The sequence below is a fragment of the Lithobates pipiens genome, unplaced genomic scaffold (assembly GCF_037356315.1).
Source record: "Lithobates pipiens isolate NorthernLeopardFrog02 unplaced genomic scaffold, aLitPip1_a1.2 Scaffold_30, whole genome shotgun sequence".
Taxonomy (NCBI): Eukaryota; Metazoa; Chordata; class Amphibia; order Anura; family Ranidae; genus Lithobates; species Lithobates pipiens.
The window spans coordinates 108,790,072-108,815,161 of NW_027507791.1; the positions used below are offsets into that span (position 1 = coordinate 108,790,072).

At 42.6% G+C, this 25,090-nt stretch overlaps 1 protein-coding gene across 4 annotated transcripts in view; it reads left to right on the forward strand.

Annotated features, from left to right (window-relative positions):
- Positions 1-25,090, forward strand: part of FMN1 (formin 1) — a 549,096-nt gene that overhangs the window by 351,568 nt on the left and 172,438 nt on the right. For all 4 annotated transcript variants that reach the window (XM_077464743.1, XM_077464745.1, XM_077464744.1 and 1 more), the window contains one exon: positions 1,724-1,811. In XM_077464743.1, coding sequence (XP_077320869.1) covers positions 1,724-1,811 — 88 coding nt within the window. The remainder of the gene's footprint in view (positions 1-1,723; positions 1,812-25,090) is intronic.

Consider the following 25,090-nt stretch of genomic DNA (forward strand, 5'->3'; position numbering starts at 1 on the left):
TCCATTATTTATCTTCTTATGTTAATGCAAATGGTGAGAAGCTCACAATGTGTGATGAGATCAGACTAAGCATTTTCCATACAGGAGAGGAACCTGTACAACTGAGTAAGACTTGCTTTCAAGTCAAGTAAGGCTGGAATTCAGCTTCAAGTTTGGCCACATTCGTTAATCATATTACTTCATCACATTAATACCGGTTATAGATGTATTGCATTTTATCTAGTGTTTTTAGCATGCCTTGTACATATACTGCTACACATTTGATGTTTTAATAGCGGTTTAAGTGCATCTATAGCCAAAATATTTCTAAAGCTTTTTGGATAGAGTGGTGAAGGTTTCAAATTCCTGCCCTATTCACCAGAAATGTCCTCCACTTAGAGCTTATTCATACCAGATGCAATAAAGGAACATGTGCAGAACTGCATTTTTTTCCCTACACTGTACATGCATGCATATCTAGCAAACGTGTGCCGTCAAAGCCACCAAAATGCACGATACTGCTGTGCTATGTGTTTTGGTGCAGCATGATTTTAAGTCATGCTGGCTGGCACCTTTTTCACTTTTTTATGCACATAAGACACAACACGCAAAAATCGCACATTTTTAGACATTGCTCCTGGTATGATGTGCCATTAATGTCAGTGATGGTGGTTTCCTAAGGCAGAGTGTGAGGGTAAAATCAGAAACTATCAAGAAAAAATGCTTGCTAGTATTAAGGAAAATGTATATTCCATTTAATTTAGCCATAGAAAATAAATATTTTACCCCTATTAAAGCGAACTGTTAGTGAAAATTATGCATACATACATAACTCCTGCATGCAGCATCTTTTGGTGCGCATTTCAAAAGTAAACCAAAGATGCACCTTCCTTTTCAGTCAATGGGATACGCACCAAAAATGCACTGAAACTGCACGTAGGGTGTGTTTTTTAGGTGCATTTTTGTGGCCACTTGGCACAAAGATGCTGATTGTTAAGGATCGGGCACCCGCTGGCCTCCTTAACAACCAGTGAATAGCAGATTAAGGATATGGCACAAGCCTGCTTCCTTAACAATTACTGGATATGTAAACCATGCTCCCCTGCATTCCTACCCTGCCGGGGTAGGACAGGAGTTTTGCAATCATTGTTAGCCATCCAGCTCCTCTGGTTCACCTGTCCCCCTCTCCTCCCCTCACATTCTCAGAGCCAGTGCTCCAGGCTGTCCCACCCTTTGTCTTTCTGGCTCCCTTCCCCTCCGGTGGTAGCATCTCTCTAGCACAAGAGGAGCTGGAGCATGCTGACCACCCGGATGTACTCAGGGAGGCATTATCAGTGACTGGTAAGGACACCAATGGGTTTCAGCTCCTTAACCACCCATCAAGCATCCTCGACAACCAATGAATAGCTAGATATTAAGGAGCGGGCACCTAACAGTGTCCTTAACAACCAGCTATTCATGCATATGGTATGAAACTCATTTAAAATGTTCTGTGTTTAGGCATATGGTGCATTTTAGAGGCACTGCTACGTGAAAGCAGTTGCACTGTAGTGTGAAAAGTTCATTAGAGTTTAGAGGGATTGCAGTGATTTTCTATGTTAAGTATTCCCTCTAAAACATTCTGAAATGTGTGTTGACACCATTGACCTGTAACTGATTAATGTATCAATGAATAAACCAATTTTGTGTCCCTGCTTATATGGTAAAAATGTGGATCTAATTTTTTTATTATTTGCTCTCACAGATTGTTAAACTGTTGGATGCAAAGAGATCGCAAGCCGTAGGCATTCTAATATCAAGTTTACATTTAGATATGAAGGATATACAGCAAGGTAAGTAGCATTAAGCATAACATATATTGCCTAACTGTTGGGGCATAGGGTGCTGCATGCATATCTGTGTGTGTATATGTATGTGTGTGTATATGTGTATGTATATATATATATATATATATAATACACACACATATATACACACACACACCAGTTCCAAAAAAGATGGAAAGCTGTGTAAAATTTTCATAAAACATGCATGGCTTCATAGTAGGTAGTCTGGGTACTTAACTGGCCTGCTTACAGTCCATATCTTTTACCGAATTAAATTTTTTGGCGCTCCTTGAAACAAAAACATATGACAAAGAACAACATTCCTCTCCCAAAAAAGGAGGGGATGTTACACTGTGGTAAAGATGGCTCTGTCCCAACATTTTTTGAGACATGTTGCTGCCATCAGTTTCAAAATTACCTTTTTTTTTCCTCTTTCTCTAAATGGTCCATTTTCTCAGTTTTAACATTTTTCTATTGTGAACAAAATATGGGTTTTGCAAATCATTGCATTTTGTGGTATTTTTTTTTTGGGGGGGGGGGGGGGGGGGTTGTACACCCATCAGCCATAGATTTTACAAGTTAGGTGAATGACATTGATTGAATTACCAAGGTGACACCCGTGCCTATGTGGATACAGTGTGATTGCATAAAGTAAGATAAATATTTTAACCACTTCAGGACCGCCGTATTGCCATTGTACGTCAGCACAATGGCACAGGCAGGCAGAATCACGTACATCTACGTGATTGCCTTCCAGCGGGTGGGGGGTCCCATCGGACCCCCTCCCGCTGGATACGGCGGTCCGATTCGGTCCAGCAGCGATCCGTGATGAGGGGATGGCCGTTCGTTTTCGGCCACCCCCTCTGGATCGCTCCTGGCCAATGAGAAGCTTCCTCCCCTGTGTATTGTTTACACAGGAAGGAGGAAGTGATGTCATTCTCCTCGGGGCGGTCTTTTTGACCGGACTACGAGGAGAAGAGTAAAAGTAAGTCTGCACGAACACTACACTGACATGTAGGTACACACAGGCACGCAAACCCCCCCCCGATCCCCCCCCCGATCGCCCCCCGATCCCCCCCCCCGCCCCCCCTCCCCCCCCAGTCACAGTGTCACTGATTGCATTGATCATTTCTTTACTGATCAATGCATTCAGTGTCAGTTGTGACAGTAAAAACTGTCAGGACAGTTAGTGTTAGGTCCAGGGTAGCCCCCTATCACCCCCCAATAAAGATTTAACCCCCTGATTGCCCCTAGAGTTAACCCTTTCACCCCCTTTTGCCAGTGTCACTAAGCGATCATTTTTCTGATCGCTGCATGTGTCGCTAGTGTCGCTAGGTAGCTAGTTATTTTTTTAGGTTCACCGCCAGGTTTTTATATCGCTAGGTACCCCGATATACTACCCAATAATGTTTTTAACCCCCTGATTGCCGCTAGTTAACCCTTTCACCCCCTTTTGCCAGTGTCACTAAGCGATCGTTTTTCTGATCGCTGCATTAGTGTCGCTACAGTCGCTAGGTAGCTAGTTATTTTTTTAGGTTCACCGCCAGGTTTTTATAGCGCTAGGTACCCCGATATACTACCCAATAATGGTTTTAACCCCCTGATTTCCGCTAGTTAACCCTTTCACCCCCTTTTGCCAGTGTCACTAAGCGATAATTTTTCTGAACGCTGCATCAGTGTCGCTAGTGTCGCTAGGTAGCTAGTTAACTAGGCTCCCAAAAAGTCCCCCACATGTGGTATCCCCGTACTCGGGAGAAGCAGCAGAATTTATTTTGGGGTGTAATTTGACTTCTGCCCATAGCATGTGTGAGCAATATATCATTTAGTGACAACTTTGTGCAAAAAAAAAAAAGTTTGTAATATTCCCGCAACTTTTGGCAAAATATAAAATATTCCATGGACTCAACATGCCTCTCAGTAAATAGCTTGGGGTGTCTACTTTCCAAAATGGGGTCATTTGGGGGGGTTTTGTGCTATTTTGGCATTTTATGGCCTTCGAAACTGTGATAGGTAGTGAGGAGTTAAATCAAAAATTTGCACCCTTAGAAATCCTGAAGGTGGTGATTGGTTTTCGGGGTGCCGTGCGCGACTAGACTCCCAAAAAGTCCCACACATGTGGTAGCCCCGTACTCGGGAGAAGCAGCAGAATGTATTTTGGGGTGTCATTTCACATATAACCATGGCATGTGTGAGCAATATATCATTTAGTGACAACTTTTTGTAAAAAAAAATTTTTTTTTTTTTTTTTGTCATTATTCAATCCCTTAGGACAAAAAAAATAAATATTCAATGGGCTCAACATACCCATCAGCAATTTCCTTGGGGTGTCTACTTTCCAAAATGGGGTCATTTGGGGGGGATTTGTACTGCCCTGCCATTTTAGCACCTCAAGAAATGAGATCGGCAGTCATAAATTAAAAGCTGTGTAAATTCCAGAAAATGTACTCTAGTTTGTAGACGCTATAACTTTTGCGCAAACCAAAAAATATACGCTTATTGACATTTTTTTTACTAAAGACATGTGGCTGAATAAATTTTGCCCTCAATGTATGACTAAAATTTAGTTTATTCGATTTTTCTTATAACAAAAAGAAGAAAATATCTTTTTTTTTCAAAATTTTCGCTCTTTTTTCATTTATATCGCAAAAAAAAAAAATCGCAGAGGCAATCAAATACCATCAAAAGAAAGCTCTATTTGTGGGAAGAAAAGGACGCAAATTTCGTTTGGGTGCAATATTGCATGACCGCGCAATTACCAGTTAAAGCAGCGCAGTGCGAAATTGCAAAAAGACCTCTGGTCCTTAAGGTGTTTATTGGTCCGGAACTGAAGTGGTTAAAATATAAAAAAAAGTGCAGCTGCTGTCCAATATTCCCAATGTGGGCTCTTGGCTAATGCATTATAACTTAGCGCTTGCTATTACAAACGCTGTGCTTCTTGTAATCATAATATTATTGGACTGTTTATAACAGTGCCAACGTACATACATTATATTGCTAAAAATGGTTAACAAAAATAAAATGCTTGCATGCAAAATTAGATGAAAATTAATAAAATTGTGCAGCAAAACAGTCCATATTAGTAGCGGTGCTGGTTTCCCAGGAAACCATCTATAGTGACTATTCCACCTTGTGCACACAATGGTATCACCACGCAGTCACCAGATGGCGATGACTTTCTGTACAGCAAGAGAAGTCTAGAAAGAAAGTATGTAGGTCCTTAGGAAAACCTATTCCAATGGTCCTGGTGGTCTCTAGTTGTCAATCCTTACTCCTGATTCCACTCCAGTGGATTCAAAAAGCAGTCAATGTGATGACTGGGAAAACATAAGAAACTGAGGAGGGAGCCTTTCCTAGTGTCTAAAAGTCTAAAAATAGTATTTATTAAAACAACAAAAAGTACCACTGTATATAATGCAAAAATGGACGCCACCTATATCTTGGCGTGTTCCACTCATGAGGCCGGACGTGACGCCACAGGGGAACAGCCACTCCAACGCTGTTCAGGATCTAACCGTGACGTCTTCAGAGATTGGACGTTCCCTTGCGTGTCATCTGAACGTATAAATTCCGGAAGATCTGAACAACCTTTCCCCATCCAATAGAAATATATTTAACAGAAAACACAATCGAGAAGTGACGTGTGGTACTATTATCCAATGGTTATGTTGAACCCATAGAAATCATTCTTTGATGTTCCATGATTATCTCACTGGTAACATCTTGTGGTCTTTTTGCAGAACAATGTACTTAAGGTGTTGTAATGTCTGAGTTTTTCACCCTAATGCATTCTGTGAAAAACCTTCTGTGCTGCAGCTGCCCCCTCAGAGCCCCTCTTTTTCTTACCTGAACCCGATCGTTCCAGGAACGCACACAAGCCCAGCAGCTCCAGCCGTTGTCTTGGGTCCTCTTTGGATAGATTGATAGCAGCAGGAGCCATTGGCTCCCACTGCTGTCAATCAAATCCAATGACACGGGAGCTGGTTGCGGGGCCAAGTTCTGTCTGTGTCAATGGATGCAGCAGCAGAACTTGGGAGCGTGCCCCCATGAAAATCGGCTCTCCAAAGAGGAGGTGCCAGGAGCGCCGCCAGGAGACCCCAGAAAAGTAGGATCGGGGATCAGGTAAGTACGACGTGTTTTTTATTTAAAAAAAAATTAAAGGTGTGAGCAGTGCTATAGCGCAAATGCTTATAACAAGTAGATATGAATGTTACTCTGAATATACATTAAATGTCAATTGTGAATAAATAATAAAATGGAAATAATTCAAAAAGGTCTAACAATCAAATAAAAATAAATCTAAAAATAAAATAATAAACAATAAAAAAATTGAAGGTGATAAATGTGAAGGTGATGAAGGATAGAATTATGAAAAAAGAACTCAAAAATAAGAAATAAAAAAAATTAAGAAATAAAAGAAAAATATTTATGAAAATATAATTTAAAAAAATTGATTTACTTGATGTGAATTATGTATGAAATTATATAAAAGGGATAACTACGGCCTCAATACAAACAATCGCTAAAGCCTGGAAAACTCCTACCCTGATATTAACTGAAACAAGACATAGGATTAATCAAGCTATGGTACATGCCAAAATGGAGGCTATAACCCATGAGAAAATTCCTTAATTCAAGAGAATATGGAGCCCCTACACGACACACTATCTGCCCTCTAATTTCGATGTATCATTATTGATGCCTGGATAAAAACTTCCCATACGCTTCCAATTTATTAATTTTTTTATTTTTTCCCCCATATTTAAAATTTGATTGAAAACACACATTACCGTGGAGATCCCCTTCCTTTCAGTTCTCTTCCTTCCTCCTCCTTTCTTTCTTTTCTAACCCCTCTGTTACTTTTCTTTTCTTTTCTTATACCTTTTTCTCTTCATCAGGTTCATATAGTGTTCCTTTGAATTGTATTTCCTGTTCTTATAACTTTATGAAACACAGAAATAGTTTCCTGCTTGAAAAAATTAGAGCGATGTTCCCTTAATGCTTCCTGTATTAAGAATTTGTAGATAATTTTCAACTATAATTTTTTGGAAACTCAATTTTCCCATCATAATTTGTTTAGAAATGTATGCTCTCTTTACATATATAGGAAATAGTCTCTCTAAGTTATTACCCTTTTGACTAAAGAGCAATATAAATTTATCCTTAGTCATATAATTATACCGTACCTTAATATTATATATGTATCGCTTTTGAACTTGTTTCCTGACTTATAAAATTTCAATAAACAAATTTGACGAGAAATATAAAAAAGGGTATATAATGAAAATACAAAAGTGCATGATTTAACAATGAGACCCTTATCCAAGGTTTCCCTGGTGGGTACTCCTTTCCCACATTTGCACTTCTTTAATTGCCTATCCTTTACAAATCTTATATATTTAATACATTTACTGTAAGAGGTTTCTCCTTAAAAAAAATAAAAATTAGACATAAATGTCAATGTTCAAACCTGTTGGACTGAGAGTGCATAGTATGTGTACCCAGTGGATTTCATTTTGTGATCTGGCCCGTGCGTGATGTGTCCTCTGGCACGTTATCAATTTCTTAATTGTATATTCCTTCTGAGTGGTGAATGACTTAAATGTGGTGGTTTTTCTATATCTTCCCTTCAGTTTTGCACATTTTACACCTGCCACATGTGAAAAAACCTTTTTGGTCCAAAAAGGTGCCCATACACTTTTGGGGGGTCTGGCACATTATATACCAGCATAGCCCTCAAATTGGGGGCTCTGTGGTAAACAAATCTTGGCTGATCTGGTAATTTTGTCTCTAAGTAAGATAGGCCAGTATTTGCATATTACTTTCTCTTACGTTCACCAACTGGGACAGCTCCTTTCTTAGACCATCTGGTTACGCCACCTTCAGGAGAGGTCTAGGCAGAACATGTTAACATGGACAACAAAACCAGAACTTTCTAGTTCCGCCCAAGGGGCGGTCCCTTAGGTAACAACCCCCCAGCCTGCCTCCTGCAGCCTCATTTTTTTTCTGCCTAATGAAGGAAGACCTAGGAACCCTGCGGGCCCATCGGTCCATGGATTTTTTTTTTTTCTGCAGAAGTTTGCCTTTTGCGCAAGATTAAGATCCTGTGATCTGCTATCTACAGCCGGCTGGTTGACAGGCTGGATACCCTTATACTTGTAGTCTCCCCAGCCTGGCCAGCGAGCGAGTGCAGACCAGAGCTCTGCGCTAGGTCAGCTACGACATGCCTCGGCCGGTGAGCGTAATGCCCTTGGGCACACATGACCGGGCTACTGATGTCTGCGTCAGTTTGCCGGGCCAGCAGCCACCCCGTACTGATCAGAGAGTGAGTCTGTGATGGAATGTTCCCCAACTCGTCAGGACTGGTAAGTACAGCTCTCCCTGCCTCGGTGGGGCTGAGCAGCTGGGCATTCCCTGGGGGGTCGATTCGGGGGTCCCTCACCTCCCTCTGTTTTCTCCCTGTCCCTATCTTCCCTCTCCCCCTCCCTGTGGGGGATGCTGCATGGGCTGCTGAGCGGTGTGTGTGCCATAGACAGGGGCTCCCCGGGGGGGTTCTCATCTGGGGTGGGGGCTGCGCAGGGTAGCTGTGCCTTGGATGTCTGTAGGTCTCTCCCCTGGGTGCCTGGAGGCTGTCTGCGCTAATCACTGTAGCGCTGTTTGCCGCCATTTCCTCTGCCCATTTTCACTGCCCCTCATTGCATACAGTGCTCGTGGCCATTTTTGGTGTGACCAGGGTGACTCCATGTTACTGTAGTCCGGCAGCCATTTTCCCTGTGATTATGTCCTTTATAGTGGACGCTCGGTTTTCTCTCACAGGCATCTGGGAACTGACACAGGCATACCTAGCTGGACAGCGCAGAACTCTGTCAGGGTGGTGAGTCCTGCGGTGGGGGCCCCTCAGCCTGCAGTGGTTAGGAGGGTGGGACCATCACTGTCCTAAGTCCCCAACAGGTGGCAGACAGGGTAGGGTCAGCATGGCTTCAGAAACCGGTGTTTTTCCCCCAAAATCCAGGCAATTGCAATCGGTTTGCCTGCAGACAGTGCAGTGCCTCTGGACGCTTTGTCGCTGCAACGCCAAAACAGGAGCCAGTACCTTGGTAAAGGGAGAGCCACAAACTGGTAGTGGGCTTCCCCAACTGCAAATCGAAGAAACTTGTGATGCTGAAGACATATGGGTATTTGCAGGTACACATCCTGGATGTCCAAAGACACCAAGGAGTCCCCTTGAGGGAGTGCAGTGACTACTGAGCAAACTGATTCCATTCTGAACCTCTGTACTTTAAAAAAGTAATTGAGGGCTTTTAGGTCCAAGATTGGACGTACCCCTTCCTTTTTGGGGACTACAAACATATTGGAGTAGAACCCCTGGAACCTTTCCGGCTCCGGAACTGGTACTATCACCCCGGGGACTCAGCAGGTCCCTTACCGCCCCCATTAGGGCCTCCTGGTGAGCCGGGAGTACAGGTATTCTGGAGGGGAAAAATCTGGTGGCCAAGAGAGAAACTATCTTGTAGCCAGAGGAAATCAGATTAGACCCATTGCTCGGACAGCCAAGAGGCCCACGGAGCTGCAAACTCATGAAGGCGATTCCCCCCCCCCCCCCCCGTGTTGCAGGAGGGGGCAAACCTTCATGAAGTAGCACTTTTGCTCGCAGGCTTGCGGCTCCAGGGACACTTTTGTCCTTCAGAGGTCGTCCTGTCGGGCTGGGGACGTTTATCCGAAGCCCCGGGCGGACGAAAAAGCCGCTTGTGAGCGGTGTGTGTGCCATAGCCGGGGGCTCCCTAGGGGAGTTGTTCGCGATCGTAGGTTGCCTAGACAATCTCCTCCTGAGAGCATCTTCCACCTCAGAATTGGAGGAGGATATGGCGATCACCATGCAGACCCTGCAGCAATTTGAGTGGCTGCTCCTAAAGTTGGTGACCGTACCGACTCAGCGCTTGGAGTACCTAGGCTTACTGCTGGAGTGTTTCTCCCTTCAGACAAGCTGCAGACTCTCAGCCATGGTTAATCTGCTGATGAACTGCAGGTGGTCGTCACTACGCTTCTACATGTGAGTCCTTGGACTCATGGTGGCCTCTTTCGAGGCAGTACCGTATGCCCAGTTTCACATCAGAGTCTAACAGAAGGAGATCTTGACAAAATGGGACAAATCTCCATCCCTGGATCAGCAGATTCAAGTGAGCCAGTCAGTCAGGGACTCCCTGTTCTGGTGGCTGAGATCCCCGGCACTTCGGTCCGGAAAGTCGTTCCTACCTCTGAATTGGGCAGTGATCACAACGGACGCCAGCCTAACCGGCTGGGGTGGAGTAATAGGAGTTTGGTCGACCCAGGGACTCTGGTCGGAGGAGGAATCCAAGTTGCAGATCAATGTGCTCGAGCTGCGAGCGATCAGGCTATGCCTCTCGACATGGTCGCCTGAGGTCGTCCGATCATGATCCAGTCAGACAATGCCACGGTGGTGGCATATGTCAATCATCGAGGAACAAGAAGCTTGGCCGCCGCACGGGAGGTCGCTCACATCCTTCAGTGGGCAGAGCGACAGGTACTGGCCCTATCGGCCATTTACGTCCTGGGAGTGGAGAACTGGTAGGCGGACTACCTAAGTCGCTACATGCTGGACCCTAGAGAATGGGCATTGCATCCGGAGGTGTTCAGGCTACTGTGCCTGCAATGAGGCACTCCAGGCGTGGATCTTATGGCCTCCCATCTCAATCGGAAGGTGCCGAGATTCATGTCCAGAACAAGAGATCCTTGGGCAGACGCGTCAGGTGTGCTAGTGGCTCTGTGGGGTCAGTATCAGCTGATATATGCCATTCCTGCGCTAAAGCTACTACCACGCCTGCTCCGCAGAATGGAGGCCGAGGGGATTCCAGTAATACTGATTGTCCCAGATTGGCCCCAGCGTCCCTGGTACGCAGACCTAGTGCACCTGGTGGCGGATGCCCCCTGGCGACTGCCGCTACAAGAGGACCTTCTGTCTCAAGGTCCGATTCTCCATCCTGCTTTACCATCGCTGGTTTTAATGGCATGGCTATTGAGAGCCAAGTGTTGAGGAACCGGGGCCTTTCGGACTCAGTGATTCCAACTATGTTGAGAACACAGAAATCTTCTCCTCGGAAGATATGTCATCGTACCTGGAAGGCCTACATCTCCATGTGTGAGGAGGAAGGATGGCATCCGCGCTCCTTTTCTATATCCAGGATCCTGCTGTTTTTTACAGCAAGGAATAGACCAGAAACTGGCCTTAAGCGCCATTAAAGGACAACAATCAGCCTTGGCTGCCCTTTTTTTTTTCCAGCAACCCCTAGCATCTGACTCTCTAGTGAGTACTTTTGTTCAAGGGTTCCGACATGTAGTTCCTCCGGTGCGTCCACCGTTACCCCCCATGGGATCTGAACCTGGTGTTATCGGCGCTTCAGAATCTGCCATTTGAGAATATCGGACAGATCCCTCTGACTCTTTCCCAGAAAGTGGGTTTCCTAGTGGCCATTACATCGGCTAGGAGGGTTTCGGAATTGGCGGCCTTGTCTTGCAAGTCTCCCTATCTGGTTATCCACAAGGATGAGTTGATATCTGCAACCTTCTTTTCTGCCGAAGGTGGTTTCGACACATTTATGAAGATATTGTGTTACCATATCTGTGTGCTAAATCTACACATCCTAAGGAGGTGGCCCTACATTCCCTGGACGTGGTCCGGGTTCTGAGGGTGTATTTGTCTGCTACGGCTCCCTTTCGGAAGTCAGACTCCTTGTTTTTTTTTTTTTTTGGTGGCTGATCCGAAAAAAGCCATGGCGGTCTCGTCGGCCACCATTTCCAGGTGGATCAGACAGATTGTAGTACAGGTCTACGCCTTGAAGGGGCAGGTGCCCCCCTTTCCAGTAACGGCCCATTCCACCAGGGCGATTGGAATGTCTTGGGCCTTCCAACATCAAGTGTCTCTCACTCAAGTGTGTAAAGCAACGACTTGGTCATCTGTTCACACCTTTACTAAATTCTACAAGGTAGATATCAGTGCATCGGCTGATGCCTGTTTTGGCCACAAAGTTTTGCAGGCGGTCGTGTAATTGCAATTGTACTTAATTTTTTTTTCTGGGTTTTTGACAAAAACAGTTACTTTAAGTAAATGCACAGTTGTATTTGTTATTTAAGGCGGTTTGTAAGGTAGTGCCTCCCAGATTGAGGAGCACTCTGTGTTTTTATTTATTTATTTTTTTGTGGGAAAAAGTTCTATGCCGTTCCCACATACTGTTTTTTGTGGGTGAAGTTTTATACTGTTTCCCACATGCCATTGTGAGTGAAGTTTTTATGCCGTTTCCCATCCCTCATTTTGGCACTGCTTGGGGACATCCCGATGGTTTAAGAAAGGAGCTGTCAGTCGGTGAACGTAAGAAAATAGGATTTTTTGTACTCACCGTAAAATCCTTTTCTCTGTAGTTCACCAACTGACATCGCACCCTCCTCTCCTATTTTTTCTATGTTATACTGCTTGTTTACATACTGAGGCTGCAGGAGGCAGGCTGGGGGTTTGTTACCTAAGGGACCGCCCTTGGGCGGAACTAGAAAGTTCTGGTTTTGTTGTACATGTTAACATGTTCTGCCTAGTCCTCTCCTGAAAGTGGAGTAACAACCCGATGGCCTAAGAAAGGAGCTGTGTCAGTCGGCGAACTACAGAGAAAAGGATTTTATGGCGAGTACAAAAAATCCTATTTTGTTCCAATGTCTTGTATTGTTATAATCTCTAAGTTATACCATTCCATATTCTTCCTCCTTATGGGTTTTTTCTTGCAGTAACTCTGTCCTACCTCCTTTTTAAGATGCCGTAAATTAGCCTCTCTGTACCCTTTTAGCCACAAACCTTTTTAGAGGTACATCTGCTTCCTTATTAAACTCCTTACAATTTCTAAGGATTCACAATAGTTTACAATTTGGTATACCACCCCCTAGCCATCTGGGGTGGTGGTAGCTACGTGTGGGGGTATACCCATTGTGGTTTGTAGTTTTGAAGAAGGTATGTGTTCAGCTGATCTGTGTATTCAACCAGGTCTAGAAAAAGATGTACCATACTTAGTAATAATATTATTATTATTGTGTACTTTTTTTTCTTTTTTTTTTTTTTTTACTTCAGTGCCCCATCTCAGGATTATCATGACCTCAATGTTCCTCTTGTAGAGTACTATTTCTGTTCTTGACTTGCAATATACCTCTTCCTATTTACTAAGGAAGATGTTGGCTACGCAAGGTGTTTGCTTTCCCCCATGGCGACTTCCTTGTGTTGTCGATAGTATGTGTTATGCCAAAAATAATTACTGCTCATGGCTAATTCAAATGATTCTTTTATGAAAGTTTATCTTGTTTTAACCAGGACTGCAACTAACGAATATTTTCATAATCAATTAGTTGGCTGATTGTTTTGATCGGGAAATGTGGGAAAACCTATAGGAAACCATGTTGAATGACCTTTAGGGTGTTTCTGCAAAAAGCACCAAAAAATGCATAGGTGTAAACCAGGCCTAAGACGTTTAGTAGCAGTAGCATGCTTTTTTTTTTTTTTTTTTTTTTTTTTTTTTCCATAATGGGGGTTAAATAAACTAAAAGTAGCCCTTTTTATAGCACAAAAAGAGCAGATAAACGTTGCTATAAGGTGTTCATTTATACAGTGAAAGTAATAATCTATTTTATATATATATATATATATATATATATATATATATATATATATATATATATATATATAATTACTGTATTTATCTGCGTATATAACGCACACTTTTTCGCCCTTAAATTAGGGTGCAAATCACGGGTGTGTGTTATACACGAATAGTGTACCTCTGAGGGGAAGGAGGGGGACGAGCGCCGCCGGAATTCAGAGCCATCATCTTCTGTTTACTCAGCTCTCACATCAGACACCCAGTCCTGCCACCGGCATTGGACCAGTGTTCTGTCTGTCACAGGAGCTGGTGGTGGTGGGCTGTGTGTGTTACTGCCGACTGAGAGACGAGTAAACAGGAGTTGATGGCTCAATGATTTCCTGCACTGTTTAAGCTGCACTGATGAAAGATGGTGAGGCTACAGATGGGCTTTACTCAAAAATGGGCATTAATCAGGCTGCATTGAGGCTGAAAATGGGCATTGATCAGGCTGCATTGATGAGAGATGGGCTGCAGGTGGGCATTGATCAGGCTGCATTGATGAGAGATGGGCTGCAGGTGGGCATTGATCAGGCTGCATTGATGGGAGATGGGCTGCAGGTGGGCATTGATCAGGCTGCATTGATGGGAGATGGGCTGCAGGTGGGCATTGATCAGGCTGCATTGATGGGAGATGGGCTGCAGGTGGGCATTGATCAGGCTGCATAGATGGGCTGCAGGTGGGCATTGATCAGGCTGCATAGATGGGCTGCAGGTGGGCATTGATCAGGCTACATTGATGGATTGCAGATGGGCATTGATCAGGCTGCATTCATGAAAATATAAATTTTCTCATGGATATGATAATTTTAAATATAATGCACAATACTGGTAAAAGTTTACTATCGGCATGAGGACAAACAATAGCCGATTACCGGCTCTGTTTACATCACATGATCAGCTGTTATTGGCTGACAGCTGATCACGTGGTAAGAGGTCAGGATCGATTCACTGGTCAGAGTACTCCGCACACTCCCTGTAGGGGGTGCACAGGCCGCTTGAACATGGGAGAACGTCTATGGACGCCCTCTGGGAAATTAGGTCCGCGCTGTAGCCATCTTTCAGCTATAGCTCAGACAGGAGGTGGTTAAAGTGATTTTTTTTTTTTAACAAACATTTTATACTTACCTGCAATGTTTGAGCAAAGCAGCCCTGATTCTCCTTTTCTGGGGTCCTCCTCCTACCTTCAGTGTGCCCCAATAGCAAGCTACAAATTATAGTATAGAGTGCCCCCCTATAGCAAGGTAAAAAAAAAAATCTTCTGCCTTTTAGAACCACTCACTTCCTGCCCAGGGCCACATGTCTCATGAGGCATTGTTCTGCTCACATTCACAAGTTCTCAGGTACTTCCTGACCTGCATGGATGATGTACTGAGCTGTATGTATGCTGCACTGTATTTCCTGATATGTAAACATAATGTATTCTGTATGCAGGCCAACTAATCGGCTGGACGATTAATCAATTATGAAAATGGTTGACAACTATTTTCATAATTAGTTGATTATTCAATTAGTTTTTTTGGCCCTAGTTTTAACCCTGAAGGGCCATTTTACTGCATTGAGGGCATCCTCTTGTTTTGTGTTCGTGTAGAACATCTATGGTGGCCAGGATGAAATTTTCCTCACACTGGAATGTGTCTAGAATGCTGATCAGTTGCTTGCAAGATCGGGTGGGAACTGTTGAGCTAGGGGTTGTAAATAATATATTCCCCCAGTCAGGAAAATTGAAAGTCCACCCCACTGACATAGGCCTCCCCGGTGGGTCTATTTGATTTTTATGGATTTTTTATGGACTTGGGAACCTGGTAGATCACTGGTAACCTAGGTGTATCTGACACCAGGTATCTCTATTCCCTGTTGTCCAAGATACCTTGTTTTTATTTTTTATTATTTATTTTTTTGTTATTTTTTAAAGTTTGGTTTTGTATTTCTTAATAGGATTGGATTTATGTTTTTCATAAGTGGTGGGGTCTTCTTCTAATAGATTTAATTCCTTATAGTAATTTTCTTAGAATTACTAAACCTCCCCCTTCAAAAATTGATTGGAGTTTTTTGGGTTGGATATGCAATTATTCCTTAAGCCACTGTACAATATACAGAGGATGCAGGGGTGGGCATCATAAAAAGAACTAGGGCAGAGCATATTCGATCATAGTGAAATGGAGTTTACAGAAGCAGATTTAAAATGATTGGATTCAGGATTAAAACTTGCACCTGATAGAAATTTCAATTAATTTAGAGCCTATATTGATGTACAGAGGTTTCTGAGAAAATCGAACCTAAATTAGTTCTTTTTAAAAGACGATGGAGAGGCCAATAAACAAAATTATATTTACACACACGGGCTTAAGGAATAATTCCATATTCAATCCAAAAAAACACCAATCAATTTTAGGAGGCTTTTGGGATCCATGGTTAAAAGGTATATGAAGCAAATAAAAATTCCAGCAAGGAAACAAATAAACCAAATTTGGTCAGGCATCAAAGCATTAGAACGAAGGAAAAAGGTGGTAGTCGGACCAGCACTCAAAGGGGCAGGGGGGAGGTTTAGCAATTCTAAGTAAAAAAAAATATTATAAGGAACTAAATTGATTTAGTAGAAGACCCCATCACTTATGAAAAACTAAAATCCAATCCTATTAGGAAATACAAAACCAAACTTTAAAAAATTAACAAAAAAGGCACATTGACAAGGTATCTTGGTCAAGAGGGAATACAGATAACTGGTGCCAGATGCACCTAGGTGTTACCAGTGATCTCCCAAAGTTCATCGACTCAATTTTCCTGACTAGGGGAATATATTGACCACCATTTACAGCTGCTAGCTCTACCATTCCCATCCTACCTTGCAAGAAACTGAACAGTCTAGACACATTTCATGTGAGGAAAATTTCATCCTGGCCACTATAGATGTTCTACATGAACATAACAGGATGCCCTCAATGCGGTAAAATTGTCTCTGAATAATTGGGGTTAAAACAAGAACATTTATAACAATCGTTAGAATTGGCCATGAGCAGTAATTTTTGTTATAACTCATACTATCCTTCCTTAGTAAATAGGTAGAGAAAGAGATATATGGCAAGTCAAGAACACAAATGGCACTTTACAAGAGGTACATTGATGACATGATCTTGTGGAGGGCCACTGAAAAAAGTCTAAAGGTCTTAATAGGTATTGTATATCTTAGATGGATGGGACTTCAATCGGGTCAATTTTCTTGACCTGGTTGTATACGAATGGTCAGATCAGCTGTACACACATACCATTTTTCAAAACGATGGACCGCAATGGGTATATCCCCATACATATCTGTCACCACCCCAAGTGTCTAGTAGGTATATCTAAGGGCCAACTATTGCGAATCCATAGGAATTGTAAGGATAGTAAGGAAGCAGAAGTACTTATAAAAAGGTTTGTGGCTAAAGTATACAGAGAGGATCATTTAAGGCATCTTAAAAAGGAGGTAGAGGTTATGGATAGGAAAGGTTTACTGCAATAGAAACCCTGTAAGGAGGAAAATATGGAATGGTATTCCTTACAGATTATAATAAACAATACAAGGAGTTGGAAAAAGTAATAGGCCAGTATTTGCGTATCTTAGAGTAAAGATATTGGCAAACGTATTACCAGGCCAAGATTTGTTTACTGCAGGGCCCCCAATTTGAGGGATATGCTGGTACATAAATGTACCAGACCCCCAGAAGCATATGGGTGCCTTTTTGGAACAACATTTTTCTTTTTCACGTGACAGATGTAAAATGTGCAAAACTGAAGGGAAGATCTCGGAAAACCACCATATTTAAGCCATTTACCACTCAGAAGGAATATACAATTAAGAAATTGATAATATGCCATTTACAACGTGATCGCTCTGTTAAATGACGGAGCGATCACTTGTAAACAAACCGGTGTCATGTCATCTCTCCCCTCTGTGTACTGATCTGTACAGTCAAGTCGGATGGCAGCAGCGCTGTGGGCTGGATCTGTAGTGCCCACAGCACTGCCCTGTGACAATTGCAGTCACAGCCATCCCTCCATACTCTGCCCTACCATGCCAATACTCTGCCCTACCATGCCAATACTCTGCCCTACCATGCCAGTACTCTGCCGTACCTAGCCACAACTCTGCCGTACCTAGCCGCAACTCTGCCGTACCTAGCCGCAACTCTGCCGTACCTAGCCGCAACTCTGCCGTACCTAGCCGCAACTCTGCCGTACCTAGCCGCAACTCTGCCGTACCTAGCCGCAACTCTGCCGTACCTAGCCGCAACTCTGCCGTACCTAGCCGCAACTCTGCCGTACCTAGCCGCAACTCTGCCGTACCTAGCCGCAACTCTGCCGTACCTAGCCGCAACTCTGCCGTACCTAGCCGCAACTCTGCCGTACCTAGCCGCAACTCTGCCGTACCTAGCCGCAACTCTGCCGTACCTAGCCGCAACTCTGCCGTACCTAGCCGCAACTCTGCCATACCCAGATGTAAATATGGGGTGTTGTGTGTACATCAATGATGTACACAAAAAATGGAGAGAGCTGGAGGAGGGAGAGAGCTGGAGGAGGGAGAGAGCTGGAGGAGGGAGAGAGCTGGAGGAGGGAGAGAGCTGGGGGAGGGAGAGAGCTGGGGGAGGGAGAGAGCTGGGGGAGGGAGAGAGCTGGGGGAGGGAGAGAGCTGGGGGAGGGAGAGAGCTGGGGGAGGGAGAGAGCTGGGGGAGGGAGAGAGCTGGGGGAGGGAGGGGGAGCTGGGGGAGGGAGGGAGGGAGAGCTAAATAAAACTATATAAAGGGTGCAAAGGGAACAATAAATTAAGTGTAACCTGTTATTCTTTTAATGACTTATTAATAGAATTACACTAGGGCTGGCGTGCGCTCTCCCTTGTTTTATGTTGACATGAAACATAGACGGTTATAAAGAGGTATTAAATATTTATGTACACAGCCATTCTTGGCCAATATTACAGTGGGGGAGATTTCCATTACAGTGGGAGAGATGGTGTGGATATTACAGTGGGGACTATATGGTGGTGGAATTTTCACAGGTTTTTGCAAATTCAACTATTTGCTGATCCGAAAAATGATCCGAGCTGTGACTCTGATCCGAGGAACAATCCGATCCGTGAGTTTTTTTGATCCATTGAACCCCTAGTCCCTGTTATAATGTAAAGTTTGCATTATTGATAGCTTAGATCCACATTGGAGGGGTATGAATATGACTAGGGCCATATCACAAAATGAAACCCACCAGATACACAAATTATGCCCTCTCAGTCCAAGGGGTTTGAACATTGATATCAATTGTTTTTTTTGTCTAATTTTTAGGAGAAACCTCTTACAGTAAATGTATTAAACATAAGATTTGCAAAGGATAGGCAATTAACAAGTGCATATGTGGGAAAGGAGAATCCACCAGGGAAAGAAGTTGGAAACCCTGGATAGCGCTCTTTTGTAAAATCGTGTACTTTTGTATTTTCACTATACACCTTTTTTATATATCATTCATTCTTCAAGTGATTAATCAATTTTTTTTGGTTGATATTTTCATTACCTTTTTTTTATTTTTTAGATCTTATTTTTGAGTTCTTCTTTTTTCATAATTTTATAAATTTTTTATTTATCTTTATTTTTTATTTTTTGTTTGTATTTTTTATATATTTTTATTTTCAATTAGTTTTTTTTAAATTTCCATTTTATTTATTTTTTATTCAATATTGACAGTTAACGTAAATGTAAACCCTCACATATACCCAGTGAAGTGAACAGCCTCAAATGATGCACAGGGATGAAACAAATCTCCCTACAGAAGTTTTATATGTACATCTGCTGTCTTCAGCTCTATTTACTGTTTAGAAAATGCTCTTCATGTTAGGAGATTTTCTCTTCCTGTTCAACACTGCAGTGATGTCTGGGCATACAGCCAAGACAGCTGATTGGAGGAAAGGCCCTCCCTCCTCAGCAGACAGTTTGCTCCATGTGAAAGGTGTCTTACCAGGAGCGGCTGGTCCATTAGGGGTGCTGGGGCGCTGCCCCCCCTGCAGGGTTGCAGACTCATACGTTTGTATGAGTTTTTTTTTTTTTTCAAATTGATATTCGGTATTGTTTTCCAGCTTCTCCTCCTGACAAATCAGGATTGATCGAGTTGGCCATGGGGGTGGGGGGTCAGTGCCGGGCGGACCTGGAGGGGGGGTGGGGTGTCTTACTGTGTTTGTGGTTTTTTTTTTTTCGTTTTTTTTTTTAACAGTTATTTAGAGGGCGGGGGTTTGGTGAGACTTTAGAGAGATTTAGCGACCCCCATATCATTTTATTTTTATTTATTTTTTTGTGACAGGGGGGGACTGAAGTTAGCCCCTTTTCTCTGCAGCATTTTACTTGAATGAATGAGGAATCCGTATAGATTTCATTCATAAAATGACAGTCTGATAGATGGTAACACTGCGGTTTACTATGTATTGGTGGTTAGTGAATATAGGAACGATCGCTGCCTATATCCACTGTACTACGGGGGGGCGCATGGAAAAACATGTATACCAAGCCCCAATTTCATCCGCTACCCCCCCACCCTGGCACGCTCCCCATCTTGACAGATTGCAGTGATCAGTAGAGGGAGACCCTGGAGGAGGGAAGGAGGGATGGATTGGGGGGGTTCAGGGTTAGTATGGGGGTGATCTGACTGGCTGGGGGGGGACACATTTGGAACCCCCCCCCCAAGCCCCATGCAGCACCTGCATCCGGCGGGAGCGGCAGAGGAGGGATGCTGGCTAATGATGGTGGCTTGGGGGGGGGGTCGGATCGGGTGCTGGGGGGAAAGAAGGGATTGAAGGGGAAAGGAAAGGAGAGTGGGGGGGGGGCAGTTCACAATGAAAGTTAATGATGGTAGGTTGGAGAAGCAGGGGGCAGGGAAGCGTTGGCATGGATTGGGGGAGGGTGTGGTCACATTAGAGGTTAATAACTCTGATCAGCGGGTTGTAATTCGCTGATCAGTTATAGGATTGTTCAGCAGAGTCTGCTGAACAATTCTGATATAAGCTTATGTTCATTGAAAATTAAATTTTTCATTGGTTAAATAAAGATAAATATATTCATTGGGTGGAACTGTAGCTGGTGGGTCCCTGGAGCACTTGCTATAATGTATGTACAAGTATGCGCAGCATGCTCTATGCTCCCAACATTACACTGCACTCTCTCTTCTCCATCTTCCCCATCTAGTGCCATTGGCAATGTAATGCCCGTGCATCTACACTTGTGCTGTTATATCATCATTGTCAGAATCTTACAAGATACCAAGACCACCATGGGCAGTGTACACCAAAATTATTTAAAAGAAAATGGAAGATTTTTGATAGAAGGGATGTACAAAGCTCTTCTAACCATTCTCCTTTTAAGTAGTTTCTAGATTACTGATCTAGAACAAATACTGTATGCAGCCAGTGAAGTCAGTACTTAACAGTGTATGTGATGCATTTTAGTGACTACTAAAGTATTAAAAGCATTGGATCAATAACACACCCTGGAAGTTGGCATATCAAAGAGTGGTCACTAATTAAAGCGTCATCAAATTCTTATTTAACCGGTTCCCGACCACCGCACGCCGATGTACGTCGCCAGAATGGCACGGGCAGGCATATTGGCGTACAGGTACGTCCAATCTTTAATGCCGCCCTCTCATCGCGAGCTCGGCGGCGCACTCGCGTGCTGGTCAGGACCCCTGTGAGTCCGGTCGCGGGTCCCGCTGACTCGATCGCCGCAGGCATACCCGCGATCTTCTCACGGGGCGGCTGAACGAGGAAATGCCATTGTAAACAGCATTTCCCGTTCTGCCTAGCAACTAGTGATGCTGATCTCTGCTCCATGTGATTGGAGCAGAGATCAGTGTTAACTAAATTAAAGCCCAGCCCCCCCACAGTTAGTAACACCCCTATGAACACTTAACCCCTACACTGCCACCCACTGGTTAACCCCTTCACTGCCAGTGTCATTTACACAGGAATCACTGCATTTATATAGCAGTGATTGCTGTATAAATGACAATGGTCCCAAAAATGTCCGATGTGTCCACCATAATGTCGCAGTCGCAATAAAATCGCTGATTGACGCCATTACTAGTAAAAAAGAAAGATTATTAATAAAAATGCCATAAAACTATCCCCTATTTTGTAAACGCTATAACTTTTGCGCAAACCAATCAATCGTTTATTGCAACTTTTTTATTACCAAAAATATGTAGAAGAATACGTATCGGCCTAAACTGAGGGGAAAAAATGTTTTTTTATACATTTTTGGGGGATATTTATTATAACAAAAAGTAAAAAAGAATGCATTTTTTTTCAAAATTGTTGCTCTATTATTGTTTATAGTGCAAAAAATAAAAACCGCAGGGCTGATCAAATACCACCAAAAGAAAGCTCTATTTGTGGGAAAAAAGGACGTCAATTTTGTTTAGGAGCCACGTCACATGACCGTGCAATTTTCCGTTAAAGCGACGCAGTGCCGAATTGCAAAAAGTGGTCTGGTCTTTGACCAGCAAAATGGTCTGGGGCTGAAGTGGTTAATAATGCAAAGGGCAGGGGTTGTGCGCTAAGTTTTTCATTTCCACAAATCAGAAATGCCCTTGCCTAATAAAGTATCTTAACTGAATTAATTCTGATTGACAGTGGTCACCGTACATTGTGCTGCACATTTATATGTTTATTTATATAGGTTATGTAAATACAATTACAACTATAGGGCTAATGTACACCTATTCAGCGACAGTCTGCTCGGGAAGGGGTTTTGGTAGGTGGGATTTGCAGTGGGATGCTTAACATTTATGAGATTGCTTTTACAACTTGCGTTCAGCTGTCCCCACGCTATTTGTAGCATTAACTCTGCTTGTTGTAGAAAGGATTTAGCTGTTCAGTAGCAAGTTATGAGAGGAAGGTGTTCTTTAAGTCCTCACCTACTGAATGCAGCTTCATCTGCATTCTATTACTGCTGAACTGACCTCTGCCTTTGATGTTTAGTGCTTGTTAGTTAGGGGCACTTAAGTGGAAGTATTACTGTGGCTAGTATGTTTTACACTGTTTTCCCCTCCAGTCCCTCTAGGAATTAACACTCCCATCCCCACTCGCTTTTCTCTCTTGCTGCTCATTATAAAAGCTTTAGGTACTTTTTAATTAGTTTAACACATTGAGTTGGAGTGAGTGAAGTTTATACCCACTTGACCATAGACAAGCACTCTGGGCCTTTCACTCAACAAATTCTTATTTGCTAAATGTTTACATATTTGTGTTTTCTAGAACTGCTTTTGAATCCTTTGATATAGCTAATAACAAATATTTTCAAAAGAAAATATATTTTATAGCCAACTCTATTTACATTAAAGTTGTGTTTTCACAAAAGTTATGTCATTTTATTCAGCTACAGAAATTTGTATACCATTATGCCTGTTGAAAATGTGAACCTAGGTGTTTTTAAAGCATGCTCTGATCTTTTTTGTGTGTCTTTAAAGTGGTTGTAAACTCTGTTACACCACTTTGTACCTACAGGTAAGCCTTATTAGAGGTACTGTAAATATCTCCTAAAATTGCACAGCTTAGGAGATATTCAATATATGTGCTGCTTTCGACGGCACGTGGGTGCTTTTTCTTCAGGTCCCGTGCCGTGACTGGCAGCACATGTGGCGGAGTGACGTCATTGTGGCCCCGGCCAATTACAGCACTGGAGCCTGCGAACTCAGAAGTAACTGGGGTGAACAATGTCGGCTGTGGGAGCGGAGTGTGGGCAGCACTGCAGAGAATTGGAGGTTTACAACCTCTTTTAAGGCTTGGTGGATAAGTTACACAAAGTTAATTTACCCACCGCAAACCAGATGATCTTCCTTTACTAGTATGAGTACTGTAAACACAAATTTGTTTGCTTGCAGTCACTGTATATAGCCCTTGCACTGAAATTGGTCTTGTGTTTATAAGGAATGTGCAATTGTTCTGCATAAATGGTATTCATTAATGATGGTAAGGTCCAGAAAGTAGTTTTGTAGCTTGCATTAAAGGGTTGTGAAAATTAAAATCTCAATTAAGGTATGTATAGATCTTGCACAAATAAAAGGAAATCATGTTTAAATGAATTGATGACGCTTCCTGGCGACGTCATTACGACGTAGCGTACGTCGAGGCGCATTCCGGTCACATTGTTTTGGTCCAAACGCATGGTTCCCGAGATCCAGGGGGTGTAACGCATGCCAATTCAAGCAGTGGAAGCGGCACAGCTAGGTTCCAACTCACCCAGTCTGATACGTCCATTCCCTCTAGTGCCGAGGTTATGGCACTTTTAAAGTAAGAGGCCGTTTGGCTATTTTTGTTTTTGTTATTTTAAATAAAACGTTATTATACCATGGTCCGGTTCTCTCTCTATTTTTTCCTGAGCAAACGTGGATTGCAACAGTATCACTGGTACACCTAAGCAGAGTTTATCAATCAAGGTTGGCAGTTCCCTAAACCTGCTAAAGCTTCACCTGACCTTACTTTTTAAATAAAGTGGTCAAGGTGAGTTGGTGAGTAGGCTACTTACCATAGTTCACTGGGTGCTGTGTTTGTCCATTCCTCCGAAGGGGTGACGGGACACAGGATTTATTTCTAAATTTTCACTATTTTTTTATACATATGGACAATTTGTTTACTTTTTATATATGTTCACTTTTTTTGAGTTAATCTCATGTATTTAATGTATATTGCAGTATGTACTGAATATTAAGATACCTGCGGTATTAAGCACTAGAGCACTTTATTGTTATTTTTTCCTTTATCATTTCACAACCCACAACTCAAAGTCAAGTTTCTTGCACTTTTGAGGGGAGCAGCTTCTATATTCACGTATTTGTAGTCCAAGCGTGGGGTATTCCAAATTATTTTGTTTTTTTTCTCCTTTGAATGAATTGAGCAGAATAAGATATCAACAAATACAATATACCCAAAAGCAAAGCATTTGGCATAGTCTGATATTTAACCCTTTCATGCCTAAGCCTATTTCTGACATTTGTTGCTTACAAGTTAAAATCTGTGTTTTTTGCTAGAAAATTACTTACCCCCAAACAAAGCAAAAAAATAAAATTTTATATAATATATATATATATATATATATATATATATATATATATATATATATATATATATATATATATATATATATATATATATATATATATATATATATATTTTTTTTTTTCCGAGAATCTAGAGAATTAAATGGAGATTGTTGCAATATTTATGTCTCACTGTATTTGCGCAGCGGTCTTTCAAACGCAATTTTTGGGAAAAAAATACACTTTCATGAATTAAAAAAAAATAAACCGTATAGTTGGCTCAATTTTTTTTTTAAAAGACCCCAAATCCCTCCTTTGCACTTAAAGTATTCAGATTGACAAAAATGGCGATTCTGAATTCTGTATTTTTTTTTATTTATTTATTTTAACAGCGCCATTGGCAGTCGAGTAAGTCAGAAGTGACATTGCTTCAGTGTTTGCACATAAGAAACCGTTTCCGGTTTCCTTCCAGTCTCACTCTAGCCAGTGGAAGTGCCCGATCGTGGGACAGGAAGAGCGGTGGAAGAGGGGGACGTCCCCTCTCGCTCTTCT